The 17,226-nt window shown below is 40.4% G+C and overlaps 2 protein-coding genes across 4 annotated transcripts in view; one reads left to right on the top strand and one right to left on the bottom strand.

The window, feature by feature from the left end:
* Positions 1-4,511, top strand: part of Rnf17 (ring finger protein 17) — a 123,627-nt gene extending 119,116 nt beyond the window's left edge. The window contains exons 35-37 of the mRNA XM_034498835.2: positions 1,179-1,368; positions 3,314-3,413; positions 3,795-4,511. Of these exons, the coding sequence (XP_034354726.1) occupies positions 1,179-1,368; positions 3,314-3,412 (289 nt within the window). The 3' untranslated portion in view covers position 3,413; positions 3,795-4,511. The remainder of the gene's footprint in view (positions 1-1,178; positions 1,369-3,313; positions 3,414-3,794) is intronic.
* A 703-nt stretch (positions 4,512-5,214) lies between these two features.
* The window catches only part of Cpap (centrosome assembly and centriole elongation protein), a 55,812-nt gene continuing 43,800 nt past the window's right edge, over positions 5,215-17,226 (bottom strand). For all 3 annotated transcript variants that reach the window (XM_076930952.1, XM_076930954.1, XM_076930953.1), the window contains 8 exons: positions 16,855-17,097; positions 12,948-13,032; positions 10,721-10,785; positions 10,391-10,504; positions 8,552-8,692; positions 8,392-8,476; positions 8,190-8,310; positions 5,215-5,557 (listed from right to left, as the gene is read on the bottom strand). In XM_076930952.1, coding sequence (XP_076787067.1) covers positions 5,365-5,557; positions 8,190-8,310; positions 8,392-8,476; positions 8,552-8,692; positions 10,391-10,504; positions 10,721-10,785; positions 12,948-13,032; positions 16,855-17,097 — 1,047 coding nt within the window. In that variant the 3' untranslated portion in view covers positions 5,215-5,364. The remainder of the gene's footprint in view (positions 5,558-8,189; positions 8,311-8,391; positions 8,477-8,551; positions 8,693-10,390; positions 10,505-10,720; positions 10,786-12,947; positions 13,033-16,854; positions 17,098-17,226) is intronic.

Raw genomic sequence — 17,226 nt, 5'->3', positions numbered from 1 at the left:
CACCTCTTATAATCTAAGTGAAGACATAGCTTTAATCTATATTTGTATTTTCTTCCATGCCCTGATTTAAAGAGCAGTATGTGCAATGATAAAGTCATAAAATAAAAAATAAAAATAAAAAATAAATGAAAATCTGCAGGAGTTATTTTTCTCCTTCCACTACTTGGGATCCTGAGACTGAACCAGGTCTCAGGCTCCTTAGCAACAAGCCCCCAACCTGCTGAGCCATCTCATCAATGAAGATTGAATATTTTAAAATATATTTGTTTTTTATTAATTATGTGTATTATGTGGGTTTGAGCATGTTAGCATAGGTGTCTGAAGAGGCCATAGGTATCAGATCCCCTGGGGCTAGACTTACATGTAGTTGTGAGACATCAAATATGAGAGCTGAAACTCAAAGTCAGGTCTTCTGCAAGAGCAGTGTATGCTCTTGACCACTGATCCCTTGATCTTGATCCCTTGCCCCCCCCCCCCCCCAGATTATGAATTTTTAATGTAGGTTTTTATTTTGATAAGATACATATGTTTATTATATTAGTGTTTATTTATACTTAGTATTTAGATTAATTGGCTTCTAAATACATTCACAGTATTACTCAACTTTACATTTATATTTTCAAATCATTTTTAATCAATCTACACAAAAATTCTTCATTAACCATGCTCCATTTTACCCTTACCTAGCACAATAAGCTACTTTCTGTCCCTTCTGTGCCTAGTTTTCAAGGTTCATTCTTGTGGCACATGCCACAGTTCACTTCCTAAGGCATTTATTTATATGTGTCTGTCTCAACTTTAGACACTCTTCATGGACTGACACTGGGACTTTTACTTCTTCCTTCTGTGAGCAAGACTGTAATGAACACAGTATAGAGATGCCTTGTTGAGCCCCTGCTTTCAGTTGTTTGGAGTATATACAGGAGATGGATGGCATTGGCTGGGCCACATACTCTATTTTTACTATCTAAGGAACTCCCATAAATAATTCTCCACAACTCTACATCACTAACAGTGCCCAACAGTTTCTGGTTTTCTGACTTTTCTTGCCTATGCTGTTGGTGTCATCTTTGCCAAATCAATATGAAACTTTTCTCCTATTTTCTACTGAGTGATACAGCTTTAACTGAGAATTTAAATCATGACATTCTGATCATTTTATCAATCTCTTGTAACAGACTACGTCAGATTCCTGTTCAGCTTATGCAGTACCCAGCCCAAGCCATAAAGGTACTCCTGGCAGGGTTTAAACCTCCCTTAAGTGACTCGGGAAAAACAAGAATACCATACTGTCCCAAGTGGAGCATGGAAGCATTGTGGACTATGATAGACTGTCTCCAAGGAAAACAACTGTATGCTTCCTCTGTGGTAATTAAGTCTTAATTAGCCAAATTATTTTAAAGCTATTTCCAAAAGCCCTATTAATTTCATAAAGTGTTTTGCTTTCGCCTAAAAAATAATAGTTAAAGCATATAAAGCTACATAGACTATAGAAGTTAAGTCTTAAGACTAGTTAAAATGTTTTTATTTGGGGCTTGGGATGGAACTCTACTGCCACAAGTTATCACCCTGGGCCCTGTCACATCCACCAAAGGAAAAAAATTAATTTTAACAAACTTTATTATCCTAAAGTAATACATAATGAGTAATATAATGAATATGCATATCACATAATCAAAACACTTTCAAGTTAGTGAAAAACAAACATGCATACCAGTGATTAATGTGAGGTAGAATCAAAGTACAGTAGAGGTAGAGGTAACTTTGCAGGCTGGGGAGAAGTATAAGAAATGACTATTTTCATCTAAAGAGACCTGAAAAGGTGCATAAGAAACTAGTTAGTTAAGTACTCACGTAATTCACTAAGTAGGGCCCAAAAAATGGCATGCAAACTGCATCCTGAAAACTGCAGGAGCTACATCCAGAGAGGTTGGATTATAAGGTGGCCAGACCTGTTTCAAAGCTGCAGGTGGGGAACTGAAGAGGTGCCTCAGGAGTTAAGCGGACAAACTTCTTTCTTGCAGAGGGATCCAGGTTTGGTTCCCTGTGGCTCTCAACAGTCTATCCCAGTTCCTGGGATCAGATAGCCAGCCTGTTCTGAGCTTGCTGGCACTGTAAACACATTGTGAACTTAGATTGATGAAAGCAAAGAACTCTCACACATTAGATAAGTTTAAAAGATTTTATAAAAGACAAAACTCCAGGTGGTAATCTTTTTAAGTTTATCGTACAGTAGTATCCCATGGACAAGAGGGAACCTAGTTTTGCATGGTGTTCTAGAAATGGACATTTTTTATCCTTACACAAACACACATATACGCGCACACACAAAATTTTTGTATGGGTTCTGGCGCAATATTATAACCCCTCCCCCCAAAAAAAAGCCGGGTAGTGGTGGGGCACGCCTTTAATCCCAGAACTTGGGAGGCGGAGACAGGTGGATTTCTGAGTTCGAGGCCAGCCTGGTTTACAGAGAGTTCCAGGACAGCTAAGGCTATACAGAGAAACCTTGTCTCGAAAACCAAAAAAAAAAAAAAAAAAAAAAAAAAAAAAAAAAAAAAAACCAACCAAAAACCCAAATATTATAAAACTCAGGACTCCCAGACCTCCTTCTTGACACAGCCCTAGGCTGGGATGGTGATACAGAAGGTGCCTGTGAGTTATCCTTGGTCCTTGCAGGTATTCAGGCCTACCTCTCTCCTTTGTATTCTCTGTCAGGTGTATAAAGAATCCTGTATACTGCCTTCCACAGGAATGAACTCACGTGGAGACAAAGGCATTTATTAGAAAATGCCTTTGGATAGTCCTATTATCTGTGTACTAGTATATACATAATACATGAAGGGTATTTCTAAATAAGTCAGTGAAACTACAGATAAGCCAAGTATTTATTACAAATATATGTATTTCTTCACTTCTATGGCTAACAGCCCAATCTTAGCTTATGCATAGCAGATAGAGTGTATTCTGTACAGAATGTAAAGGAACCATTCCATTCTAAAGTAGTAGACTGTTGGCTGTCTAGGCAGAAGAGACTTGAGGTTTCATTAGTTTAAGAGGCGAATGGAAGGAATAGGATTTAGCAGGAAACCATTAGATTTGCCCTCTGAAGGTAGAGTATGAATTAGTCTTGTGTCTTCCTCCCACGGAGAGCAGCCAGATAGAGGAGGGAAAGGGCACCAAAGACAGTGTTTTGTTTATTGGTGTTGGGTTTTTGTGAACTTCCTGCTTCTGCCTCCTGAGTGTTACCACAACATTACAGGTGTGTACCCAGACACATTGTTTTCCTGATAACTGTATCTTTCAATTTTAGGCTCAGGCACCAGAACAAATCGTGACATTATATGAAGATGAACAATACCCAGTTCACATGTCCTTGGTAGAAATGGGGCTTGCAGATAAAGACGAATGATGTAAGTGTACATTCTTGGTCACCTGTTTAGTCAGCATGTGTCTACATGAGTGCTATGACCAGACTAATGCTGAATTGCTTATAAATGCATCTCAGATATTATTTCTCAAAAGATGAAATTCTCTAAGAACTCTCTTCCATATTTTGTCACCTGACACCTTCCTACCTCTTGAACACCATTATCAATGACCCCTTGTATTTGTAAATATAGTAGTGGGTGTGGGTCAAACAGAACAGGATACTTTATACCACAAATAATTTATGCTCATTACCAACTAGCAGGCATACAGAACCACTGAGGACCTAGCTAACTAACAGTGGATCCCCTAGAACTAAGTACAGCAGTAAAACAAGTGTTAAAGTAACACCTTCTGTTTTTCAGGTGTACAAGAGCTCCTGCCGCTGTCCAGAAAACGTTTTTTGTTTTGTACCATTTCAGGTTTGATTTTAAGTTGTTTTGTGGTGGTGTCTTTTTTTTCCTCCCTTAGTCTTACTTGGTAAATTGTTAAGGAATGGTGTGGTGTAAAGTTAATATTTTCTTTGAAACATTTTTGTTTTTACTGTAATTTCAAAATAAAATTTAGTCATATAGAAATTTTAGTTTATGTTATTAAGATTCTGCTTAAGAAAGAATTGTTGAAGACCCTGAGATGTCTCACCTATGCCTACCCTCACTTCCTTACAGAGCTATGATTGAGATGGTGTTTGTAATTATTACATAAGTCCTTGTGGTTTTGCTGTATATGAATGTAGTGGACTGAGTAATGGGAAACCCAGGTAACATTGTCATCACTGCTGTGTCAGTGGGAGCTCTACTGATTCACTGCCCATCAGAGTGAAGATCTTTTTAGATACATACGTAGTTACTGGGTGTTTTTGTTGTTCCTTAATTGCATTCTCCTACAGGGCCCTTATACATGTGAGAAGTTTACTTGTATGTGCATAGTACAGGGATATGCTGGGTCATGGGGCAGTTACTTTTGAAAAAGTTGCTACACATTCCTGAAGATGGCAGTTGACACCATTTCCTTTAAAGGGTATGCTTCATGTCTTACTTTAAAATAATAAAGAAATAAAGTAATATCTTGTTTTGTTTTTCACATTCAGTTCTTAAATCACACAGAATTGCTAATTTTAATGAATAATTGCCAATACCTATTGTCTAGTCATAAACTTACAATGGACAACTTGCTCTTTCTTTGAGCATAGCTTGTTTGTGCTGCCGGTCACCTCTCTGATAATAACAAGAAGGGGGCCGTGGTTGTCTGACACCAGCTACTTACTGCTGTTTTTGACAAGTTATGTAGCATCCTGGCTATAACTGCTTTCTCCTAAGACTTCTTAGTACTTGTAACATGGTCTGGCCTGTTTGTGCTCGTCTCCATTCTTTTGCAAGGCCCCCAAGTCTTTGTATGGGATGGCAGTTTTTGTCTCGGTTTTGGCTGCAGTACTGTTTTGGCATTCACCTTTTGGTTCACATCCCATGGAACAAGTATTTGATACACTTCTTTTATTCTTGGGTTTTCTTATTTTGAAAACCTTCACAAACCATGTGTGATGGTGCATGTATTTAATCCCAGCCCTGGGGACACAGAGGCAGGTGGATCTCTGTGAATTCAATGCCAGCTTGACCTACAGAATGAGTTCCAGGCTACACAGTAGAAATTGGTCTCCAAAAAATAAAAACAAAAAAGCAAAGAGATTAATAAAAAAAAAAACCAAAGTAATAATATTTTCATAACTACAGAAAAACATACACTAGATAGGCCGCTTTTGTGTTTCAAAGAATGTAAAACAGAGACTGTATGGCAAAACTTTAATTTTAAAATTCAAACATAATCTTTTTATTTAGACACATTATATAAATTAAACAACTGAACACATAAGAAATATACACACTCTGAACAGAAAAGCCACTTAGTGTTACTTCATGATTAATCCCACAGAGGACTTCACATTTCTGTGTCCATTAGGACATTGCCATCTTTGTCCTTCACTCTAACTCGGCCAGATGTGTACCTTGTCTCTTGATGACCATTTGCATAGACAGTCTTAACAGTCCCATCGGGGTATTCTCGACTCTTGAACTGGGCAGTATGGAGCTCTCTTTGACCATTATTAAACTCTATGATTTTGTTGCCATCACTGTAAAATTTAAACAGAATATAATTTCTTAAAAAATTATATATATACACGTGTGTGTGTGTGTATGTGTGTGTATCAACGTCAACAGGAGCTGGGCACAGTGGTAGGTACACAGCTGTAATACCAGCCCTCAGGAGGCTGAAGTAGGACTAATGTTCAATTCTAGCCTGAACACAAAACCTTGCCTCACGGCCCCTGACATTTAAAATAGAGCTGGAGGGAGCTCAATGGGAAAGCCCTTGCCTAGTGTGTATGAGGCCTTGATTCAATCCTCAGTACTATGGGAGAATAAAAATAAAAGAACGTACACCAGGAAAGCTAGCTAAAAGCAGCTCTTGATTCTGGCCATTATTTCTTCTCCTAAACACACTATAGTTGGTCCTCTCTCTTCCCAATACAATTACAAGTTCTGTTTGCAGCATTTCAGTTCAGTTCTAGCTACCAAATCAGCCTTTACATGTGACCATGAAAAGTTTATATTTTTACTATAAAGTGTTTAGTTTTTTGTTTTTAATTTTAAATGTGTTAATCCTCTGAAATCTATTTATTTTTTTGCAACAGAGTCTCTTTAGCCCTAACTGGCCTGCAACTCGTTATGTAAAGTAGACTGTCCTCAAACTCCCAGTGATCTACCTGCCCTCTCAATTCTAGGATTAAAAACTTGTGTATCATATGTAGCAAATGTGCAGCTTGGTCTTCATGCGGGTCCCCCAACTAGAGCTGGGGCTGTTCCTGAATCTGTTGCCTGCCTGTGGATCTTGGTGCCCTAACTAAGCTGCCTTGTCTGACTTCAGTGGTAGAGGGTGCACCTACTCCTGAGATGACTTGATTGAGGGGAGGAAGAATACCCAGTCCCTCTTCTCAGGAGAAGGGGGGGCAGTTGGGGGAAGATTTTTGTAGGGGGTTCTGGGGGGAAAGGGGTGCTGATATTGGGATGTGAAGTGAATAATGGAAAAAAAAAAAAAAGCTTGTGTATGTCGCCATGGCCAGCTCAAAGTTGTTTAAACTTAACTCTTCAGTTTCCCTGAGGGAAAGTTGAGATGGCTCTTTTTCATTAAACTGAAGACTGCCTGAGTACTCACAACAGTTAACACCAAGCAGGTGCTGGACATATCTATGGGACATTCACAGTGAATTTCCACAACTGATAGAATTTCCATGACCAATAGAAGCCTGAGGTTACAGACTGGGGGTCAGCAATCCAGAACATAGATGGACAGGAGTTGCCAGCAGAACAGTCTTGTGCCACATTCATGTGTGAGACACAAAACCCATTCCAAGAGCTTCCTCAGGGGAATCCATGCCCCAAGCACAGCTGCAATCGAACAATCCACATGATTTCAATGGCACACTACAATATGAGAACCAAAGCTCTTAAGTAAAAAGTAATTCTGACCAAATACTTGGGATTTGCCTATGAAAATAAGAATAGCTGAGTTAATCTAGGTTGAAGCTAGATGCATTAGTACATGTTTTTTATTTCTCTCTTTTTTACACAAAACTTCAAAAGTAAGAGTAAACAAAATCTTAAATTTGTACTTTTTTTTTTTTTAAACAAACTATTCTACACTAAGGGAAAATACTACAGTGACTATAAGAAGTCCATGGACCACCTGAATTTGTTTTACTTCCTTGGAGAATTTTTACCATAGATTTCATGTTGATTGATTAGTGTTAACTGTTTTTTTAAATGGGGGTTTTAGTTGTCACATCCTAAGAGAAAGAAGGAAAAACTCAAAATTAGATGTGGCAGAGCTTAGCCAGGTATATGATTAAAATGGTGAGGTAAAAGGCTCTGTATCATCAGGCTGGTGATGGATGGCACACACCAGTCTCAGCATGTGGGAGGTAGAGGCCAGCCTAAGCTACAAGAAGCTCTGCTTTAAAACAAACAAAACCACTTATTATTATTATGGATTGGGAGCATTCAGGAACCACATAAAACTAACAGAAATATAATATTCAGAAGGACAAAGAGCTTAGTGATTTTGAAAGTTTATGCCAAGAGATTAAACCTGTAACAGAACAGAGAGCTTGAGAAATTGAAAATACAAGCAAGATAGGAAAGTCTAAACATGATTCGGGGGTTCTATCAACTGCACACTTGAGGGCAGCCTGCCTTCTGTGTCTCCTGTTTTCAGAATTCACTAAACTTCTAAACAAACAACTTCTACTCCTGAGTTCTGCGCAGCCTCCCTAAGTCCTGTTAGCTCACATTGCTTCTAAACTTCACAGTGCAAAGGGTCTGTGTTCACTTCTCATCTCACTGAAACTTCAAGTCACTGATATACTTTGTTTTGTATTTGGGAGGGTGCATGCTCCTTTACCTGTAGAGCCAAAGAGTCTACTTTATTCCCTTAAGACAAAGGAGCCTTGCAGATTGGGCTGGGCTCGCTGACTAAGTGAGCTTCCTGGACCCAGCTGACTTTTCCCCTCCCCCATTCCCAGCACTGGGATCATAGGAACATGCACCATATCTTTTATAGGATGGTAAGTTCCAATTCAGACCTTCACCCTGCACAGCAAGCACTCCTCTCTACTGATAGATACCCAGTCCCAAATGTCTCAGATTTATTTTAAAATTGAACCATGAAAGTTGGGAAATGTAGAAACAGATTTAGAGGTGCCATACCGCTGTACTCGGACAATTGTGCCATCTGGAAAGATGCTCTCTTCTTGACCATCAGCAAATAAAGTCTTAATGGTCTGGTCAGGAAATGTGATTTCTTTTCTTCCATCTGGGAAATGCTTTTCTGTTTTAAAAATGATTGTTAGCAATATATTTTCTTAAAAGAAGGTTAGAGTTTAACAGTGGAGGCAAAGTAAGGTTGTACCTATTTGTCCACTTGAGAAATGTAAGACCTGGAGTCCCTCTGGGTACGTGGTATGCGTGGTCCGTGCAGCAGCATAGTAGTAGACCTGCAAAGACACTTAGTCGGTCTGCCCCTTCTCCTGAGATGACGCAGCTACAAGCTGCACCCTGAGCATACATACCACTCTGTCATCTGGCGTGACCTGCTTCACATCGCCATTGAAAAACGTGACGGTGATGCTCTTCCCATCCGCACTCACTTCTTTCCGAGTTCCATTGGGAAACAGAACAACCCGGCACCCATTTTTATAAACTTTTTCTACCTGAGAAGACACAAGGTAATTATTGCTAGGTAAGATTTCCTCCTGAGACCATGCAACAAAGGTACAATGAATTCCCTGCCTACTTACACGTGTCAAAATTCTTCATAATAAAACATTTCCTAAAATCAAAAATAGAGAATCCTTATTTCACCAGGGATTATGCTTTTCTCCATTTTTGTTTATATTCTATTTATGTTAACTCATCTAAAACAAAACCTCTCCTCAACTTGGTATCCTATAGAAGACTAATAAAATATGGTTACTTCTTTTGACTGTATTCTCCTCAGTGCTCAAGGCTAGACTGAACTGCAGCCTTATTTCAATTAAATGAACACGATTAAGATATAAGAAACACAAACCCAATGAAAAATCCCTAGTTACCTTCCCCAGACAAATACCATGTAATTCCCTTTCCAGTCCTCCTTTTGGTCAGCACACCTACTTTTTCCAGTTAGAAACTTTTTTAAGGTCAGGAAAATGGGCCACAGATGGCTCACAGGTTACAGGCACTTGCTACCAAGACTGAGAACCTGATTTCTTAGGACCCATATGTGTGAAGGAGAGCACCAACTCCTGGAAGTTATACCCTGACTTCCCACGGGCACACACAAATAGCTGTTAAGGCTAAGAACAAAGTTATGCCAGCTGGTAACAGTCCTGGCTCCAGAAGAGTATTACAAAGACAACAGAAGAGGAAAATGCAGAAGGCCTTGTAGCTTTGTGTAATTCAGAGTCAAGTTAAAGGGATGATATTCCTCCTTTTGTTTACTGCTAAATGTTCAAGCCCCATAGTCCATATGCTAAGCACCATCGACACCCGTCAAGATCAGCTCTAGTCACGTACCACACAACAGCCACGAATGGGCTGCATGCATAATATTCTCCCCATTAGTATAATGAAGCAGAAAATTCTTTATTCCCCTTTATCCTAGCCATCGTCATGCATGGCAGCATCACATTACTTGTGTTTGTGGTGATGGTTGTAAGCCTGTGCTGACAGTTACAGAAAAGTACATCACACACAATTATGTAAAGTACACAGAACTTCATATAAAACAGCTGTGTTGCTGGTTTGTGTCTTTTCCGTACTGTGCTTTTAGAGCACACTCCTATATGAGCATTTATGGAAACACCATTCTGTGTGTTTCTATCATTACTCACGAAGTCTCCTGTGCTTCAGCTTACCTGTCACTCTGCTCATCTAGGCCCTCAGAACAATAGCTCTACCACATACATACCTATGCACACACCCCACATATGTTCACAGACATGGCATGGCCCAGTAGATGATCTCCTAGGGCTGTGGGAGCACATTCTAGAATGTTCACATGATAATACAATCTGTAACAATGCAATTGTCAGAATAGGTCCCCGTTGTAAAGTGACAAGTGATAATACTCTTCAGAGTTTAGGCTTCTTATTTTAATGCACGGGTATTTTGTATTGTATCACATTTTCAATGACTTCATGATTTTTTTATTTTTATGAGAATCGATTTTATATCAAGTTCTATGCCTGCCTATATATCTGTGTTATAGCATTAGTTCCCCTGAAACTGGAGCTGCAGACAGTTGTAAGCTGCTACATGGGTGCTGAGAATTGAACCCAGGTCCTCTGGAAGAGTAGCCAATACTCTTAACCACTGAGCCAACTCTCCAGCCCCAACACAATCATTATTTTAAATGAATATGTTATTACCTTTCCATCAGGATGATTGATTTCTCCCTGAATTTCTTCCTCTTTTTCCTCTTTGTGTTTATATTCAAGGTCTGGGAAGTTCACTGGTTGAAGAAGCCCTCTGGGCAAAGCAGCCTACAAGACATTTTAAAGCAGTTACAGCCTGCATCTATTAAATTAAAAGTTATATTCTAAAATTACATGATTCTATAACTAGTGTTTGTTGTTATATAAAAAACATTTGCAATGTTAAATAAAGACCCTCCTTTATACCTGGTTTGGAAATTTAAAAAATCCATTTCAACCCTGAATAAAGTACATTCACATACTTAACAATATAAAAAGATTTACTTGTCCTTTATCTGAGCTGCCTAAATCACGAGGAGGCACAGACTTGGATCTTCTAGATGGATTTCCTGTTAGAAAGTAATTGTCAGAGTTAGTTTTAATGCTTAATGAAAATATTTAACTTACTGGGCTGGTAAAACATTTCCTTTGGGGCCAATGAGATGGCTTATCAGGTAAAAGCACTTGCAGCATTAAAAGCCTTTAAACATTAATCCTTGGAACCCACACGGTGCGAAGAGAACCAGTTTCCATAGTTGTCAGCTGTCCTCCACAGAGCACAATAGCAACCACATTCCCACACCAGACACAAAACACAACATTTCCTTGTTTGTCAGTGCTGTTTTATTTAACCCAGCTACCTTATTTTACATAAGTGTCTTGTGAGTCTGACTGTATACATAACACACTCGGGCACGTGGGGAAACAGGAAGAGATCATCAGATGGCTCAGGTGCTCTTGCAAAGGACCCAGCTACAGTTTGCAGCACCCACACGGCAGCTAACAACACTAAACAAACTCCAGTTCCAAGTAATCCAGTGCCCTCTTCTGGCCTCTGCAGGCATATACAAATAGGTAGAACATCCATACACAAAACAAAACACCACCTTGCAGGGGAAAAAAAAAAAAAGACCCAGCAATATTAAAATAATTTGGGCTCATCAAAATAGGTAATGAGTACACATAGGCTTATACTTAGCTTATAAGCCTTAGCTTCCCAGCAAGCACAGGGCTGACGAGCTATGTGGGACTCCATCTTTTAAAAGAAAAGATGATAAGCAATAGGCTGAGGAAAGGTTTTGTGATGTAAATCACAAAAAAGGTAAGTCAGAATGGTTAAAGACCTAAATAACTTTCCTTTTTAAAAAAAAAAAAAAAAGGAAATTCAGTGCTGAAGAGATGGCTGTGTTTTACAACACCTGCCTTGCATACATGAAGCCTGAAGCCTTATTTTAAGCCTTGGGTTTCAATTCCCAGTAATGGGGTGGGTGTGTGTGTTTAGTATCCATGCAGCTAGTCAGCAAAGGGAATGGTATTCAGTGCATTTAAATGATCATGGAAATGCATATTAAAACAATGACAAATGCACTTAGCTGTTAGCAAAAACTTAAAATCTGACAGCATTGAGTAACAGGCAAGTATGGAATCCCACACTTTCCTAGCTACTGAAAGCATAAAATCAGGGCTAGGAACACGGTGCAGTAGATAACACGAATGCTGCTGGCAGTGACCCACTTGAGTTCAGTCTAGAGGGCCCATGTGGGAACTTACTTTCTTACAAGTTTTCTTCTCAGTCCACATGTGCAGCTCACAAACAATACAATGCATTAATCAAAATGTAAGCATATATTAATATGTTTTGGAAATATTTTGATACAATCTATTGGTATTAAAAATATTCTACCAATTGTCCAGTTATTCCAGCCCTTGCTATGTACCTAGAGAACTGCATGTGTGTCTTCCAGATACAGAGAAGAATATCTATGGTACTGCAGCATCACACACCAACTAATACTAGTGAATTTGTTGAGGCTACAGAGATGGCCCAGCAGTTAAGAGCACTAGCTGCTTTTGCAAAGAACTTGGGTTCAGTCTCCAGCCTTCACAGAAGGAAAAATGTGGAGCAATTTATAAATCATATTAACGTATGTAGTTTAAAAGAATAAACAAGCATGAAATGCTATCAGGAAATATCTGAGGAGTAAGACCAATATAGAGACCTTAAAACAACCCCACAGAGTCCAAGTTTCTCCAGAAATCTCATGATGGGGGAGGGAAAGGCTACCGTGCAGGCTCCAGAGGAGGAACTGGCTTCAGGAAGAACACTCAGTTCTGACAGCTTATCTCACAGCTAAATGAATACATGGATATTTTCTGACCTTTGTGTTGTCCTTTCTATAAAATTTAACCATTACAGTTTATCCAAACTGTAAATGAATCCATTTTCCTTTACCAATTTGTTTCCTAACTTCTTTTGAAACAAAGAAACTAAGGCAGCAGTTTATATACTTGTGATACAGAGGTTTCAAAATAATTTGTGTTTAATTCCTTGAATATAATCCTCTTTCCTACTCCCATCCCCTTCACTGTAAGCCAGTCACACTTGGTAGCCCAGATTGGCCTTGAACCTCTGGTGAGCCTCCTGACTGGTAGGGTAACAACTCGTGTCACCAAGCTCAGCTCAAATTACCTATTACATTCTGAAATATAAAAGAACCATGCAGCCTCTTACCTTGTGCTGGCAAATACTTTTTCTTATATTTTTCTACCTGGACCCCTGAAGAAGCATGACTCTTTTGAAATTGAATTGATGAGTTCTATAATATGGAAGATAATTTTTAATATAATTGTTAGTCTACATTTTATGACACTGAAATTAACTCAGTTAAGAGCTGTTCTTCTTTACTCTCAATTACCACAGTAGGACAGGTAAATTGGTGGCTGTCTAGGAAGCACACACACACACACACACACACACAGTCCTCAAAAACAGACTGTCACCGGGCAGTGGTGGTGCACACCTTTAATCCCAGCACTTGGGAGGCAGAAGCAGGCGGATTACTGAGTTCGAGGCCAGCCTGGTCTACAGAGTGAGTGCCAGGACAGCCAAGGACTACACAGAGAAACCCTGTCTCGAAAAAACTTAAAAAAAAAAAAAAAAAAAAAAAAAAAAAAAAAAAAAAAAGGACAGACTGACCGTCATGTCAATCAGCCTCTTCTACAGACTGTCCTCATGTCCCCAATGGTTGATGAAGCCACCTGACATTAAATCTGCACCCATCACCAGCACTGTCAGGACATCCCACCTCCCCAGTGATAGTATCTTTGGTCTCTTGACCTACCCCACCTGCTGCTCTGTCCAGCTTCAGTTTAGGACAATCCCAGAAACTGCCACCATCAATTATAATCAATTCTAACAATTCCCTCAATAAACAGATGCACAAATCAATTTCAAAACAGCTCACTTATAAGATCTAGACAGTAGGGTATTCCACCAAACAGTTAGCAAGATAACTCTCTTTAAAGAGTCAGGGACACGTCATAAAACTAAAATATTTAAAGTCGTGATTTGTACAGCTCCTTTCAACTACTTTGGCCACACCCCCTGTGACCTCCTGTCCACGGGGAAGCTTCTTCCATGATGAAATATGGTAGAGGTCAAGTAAATGCCTCTTCTAGGACACTGTATTATTCCAGACTATTCCCTAAATAATAACTCTGACCCAGACAACGTCCACAGCCTGGAGCATAGTGTATTGATCCATGCAAGCTCGCTATGTCCCCTGCAACTAACTCAGTGTATGGCCTTCTGATAACACCTGACATTCATCATCCCTAACAGTCACTCGGACACAGCGCAAACCTACATCGTGCTCCCCATGTAGCAACATTCACCTTTGCCAAAATCCAAGTCTACATCAGAAGAGCTCAACAATAACCAAAAAAAAAAAAAAGAAAAGAAAAGAAAAGAAAGAAAAAAAGGAAAGAAAGGAAGGAAGGAAGGAAGGAAGGAAGGAAGGAAGGAAGGAAGGAAGGAAGAAAAGAAAGAAAATCACTTCATTCAAGTGCAGGGTCTCCCACCCGCGTGGCCCCACTGCAGCTACAAAACCAGCCTTCCCTGCTAACCATTACAATGGTTGCTTTCCACTGTAATTAAAGACCATGACCAAATGCTGGAGGGCATCCCGAAATCATAATTACTGAGAAAAGCCATGGAAGGAACTCAAAGTACAGAGATCATGGAGGAACACTGTTGTGAAAATTGACAAATATGATGGACTAGATGCCATTTGTATATTGTATTGTGTAATTTACATAATTGTAATGGCTCTGTTCAATTTATATCTGGAAGAAGAGTTTTTTTTTTTTTTTTTTAATTTTTGGGTTTTTTTTTTTTTTTTTTTTTTTTGGTTTTTTGAGACAGGGTTTCTCTGTGTAGCCCTGGCTGTCCTGGAACTCACTCTGTAGACCAGGCTGGCCTCGAACTCAGAAATCCACCTGCCTCTGCCTCCCAAGTGCTGGGATTAAAGGCGTGCGCCACCACTGCCCGGCAGGTTTTTTTTATTTTTTATTGGATAGAAGAGGTGAGGTGTAAGGGGGAGGTGCTGCTACTAAGGTCTAGTTCTCTAATTGGTTCTTGCTTTGTCAATAAGGGCCGGGAGCCAATTGCTGGGCAGAAGGTAACAAGTGGGGCTTCCAGGTTCCAAGAGGAAACAGAGATGCAAGAAAAGAAAGACAGCCTTTTTCTGCTGTGCTTTGGAATGAGAAGAAAACAGCAGTTATGTTAGGTCTCGGGGCAGCGAGGGACCGCAGTCTCCACTATGGGTGGGGACCAAGGAAGTTGGTGAGGGCTATTTGATACAAGCCACTAAGTTTAGGACAGGAGGAGAGAGAGAGATAATAATTGGTAAAGGCATGTATTTCCAGGCAGGGGGTATCTGCATCCAGCAACTGTGCCATGGAAGGCAAGCTGTAAAGTGACAAGCTGAGTGTGTTTTTCTTTTTTATCTGTGGATTCGAGGGTCTCGGGAGTGGGCTGGTAACAGGACCCCTCTAGGAACAAAGGCAAGTAGGAAAGAGAAGCCAGGTCAGTGCTGACAGCACCAATCCCGGAGCTAAGAAGGGAGGGACAAAAGGGAGCTGGGAGAAGCTAGTAGCGCACATGTCCATGGTCCTGGGAAAAGTGTGTTTTTAAAACTACACTCAACAGAACACTGCTTACTGGCTTTCTCTTCATGGATTGCTTAATCTAGCCAAGGCCACCTGTGAGCAGTAGCCAGGACTACAGCAGGCTAGGCCCTCCTACATTAATCATCAATCAAATAAATGTGCCCCCCCCCAAGCTTGCCTACAGTCCAATCTGATGGAGGTATCTTCTCAACTAAAGTCCCCTTGTTCCAGGTGACTAGTTTGACCATTTACCTCCCTAGGGTCTTTGGTTTCCATTCTCAGACAACTGTCCCACATCTGCCTCTTGTCTTGCTTCACCCTCTCAGCTCAGGTGAGTGTGCTCCTGTTTCCCTAAGAAAGGCAGAGCTTTAGAAGACTCCCCCGGCTGCCACTCTGCATCAGCCTGGTCTGGACTTGTCTCACAATAGACTGCATCTAGCCAGAGCCAGCCCTCACCTGTCTTAAGATGCTTCCTCCTCACTGGGCCACATGTAGCCTACTCACTCTCCTATCCCAGTCTCTTCAAACACTGTCAACAGCTCTACAGGGCTATTCCGCTCTGCCCTTATCTTCTCTGCATCCTCACCACCATAAGCACTCCAAGCAAGAAGGTCTTGATGTGCTTGGGAAGTTTGGGGCTTGGGAAATAACCTGGCCATTAGAGTCTTCAACAGGCCCAGCAGGTCACTCAACCTCAAGGAACCCTTCCTCAGGACATGAGGACAGCCTTTTCCCTCCACACCTGCTTTATCACTAAGCACAAATTCTGAGTACATGTCATCCCCAGCCTGCACTTGTCTTCACAGCAGTCCTGGGCAGCATCCCCATGTGACAGCTAGGATATCTGTCATGCTTACCTCATATATATATATATATATATATATATATATATATATATATATATATATATATATGCTTGCTTCCCAGTTACTAGGTAAAAAGCATTAGGAGGTGTGGCTTTGTTGGAGGAGGTGTGTCACTGGACAGGCTTTGAGGTTTCAAAACTTCACATCACTCCCCATGAGCTCTTTCTGCCTCTTGCTTGATAAGGATAAAAATGTAAGCTCTTATCTGTTCCTCAAGCACCATGCCTTCCTGCCCTGCTCCCCACCATGATACACATGGACTCTCGGCTCTGCAACCATGATCCCCAAATAAATGTTTTCCTTTGTAAGTTTCCTGGTCATGGTGTTTTGTCACAGCAACAGAAAAGAATAAGACAAGTGGCAAACTACACAGCATCCAGAATTCTGTTCCTGAATAAAGTTTACACTGGAACTGCAGTGCTTTTGACTTGAACAGTTATCACCCCATCCACCTCCTGAGCTGTCAGTCTGTGACAGTCCTCCTGGATGTGTTTAACACTAACTTCCCGCCCTCTGGCTCCACCATTCCATTTCCTGGCTTTATGAGTTTAAATGTAACATCAGCCTTCACCCTGATTTGACAAAAAGGCTTCCCAAACCTACCATGGACTCATCCTTTTTTGTGGCTGTCATGTACTGGCAGGTTTTGGGACTGTTCTCAATAGCTTCTGCTCTCTTCCAGGCATCCAGTCGGAATCTTTCCATCACTTTTATCTCTTCTCGGAGGTCTGTATTCTCTTTGACTAGCATTTCTATCTGGCTTCTGAGGCGACCATGTGTACTTGACCATTTTGTTTCCTTCCTTTTCAAGTCTTCCTGTAAATCTGTTATTTGCTGTTTCAAAGCCTCTCAAAAGAAAAAGTTACAGAATTAAAACAAGGCAATGGGAGAAGAGATGCATCAATAAAACAAAATGCCAGCCCACTACAGACTGCAGAAGAACATGCCTAGATAGCAAATGGCACTGGCCTTTAC

This window comes from Arvicanthis niloticus, chromosome 3 (genome assembly GCF_011762505.2).
Source record: "Arvicanthis niloticus isolate mArvNil1 chromosome 3, mArvNil1.pat.X, whole genome shotgun sequence".
NCBI lineage: Eukaryota > Metazoa > Chordata > Mammalia > Rodentia > Muridae > Arvicanthis > Arvicanthis niloticus.
This window is presented reverse-complemented; position numbering and strand designations above follow the sequence as displayed.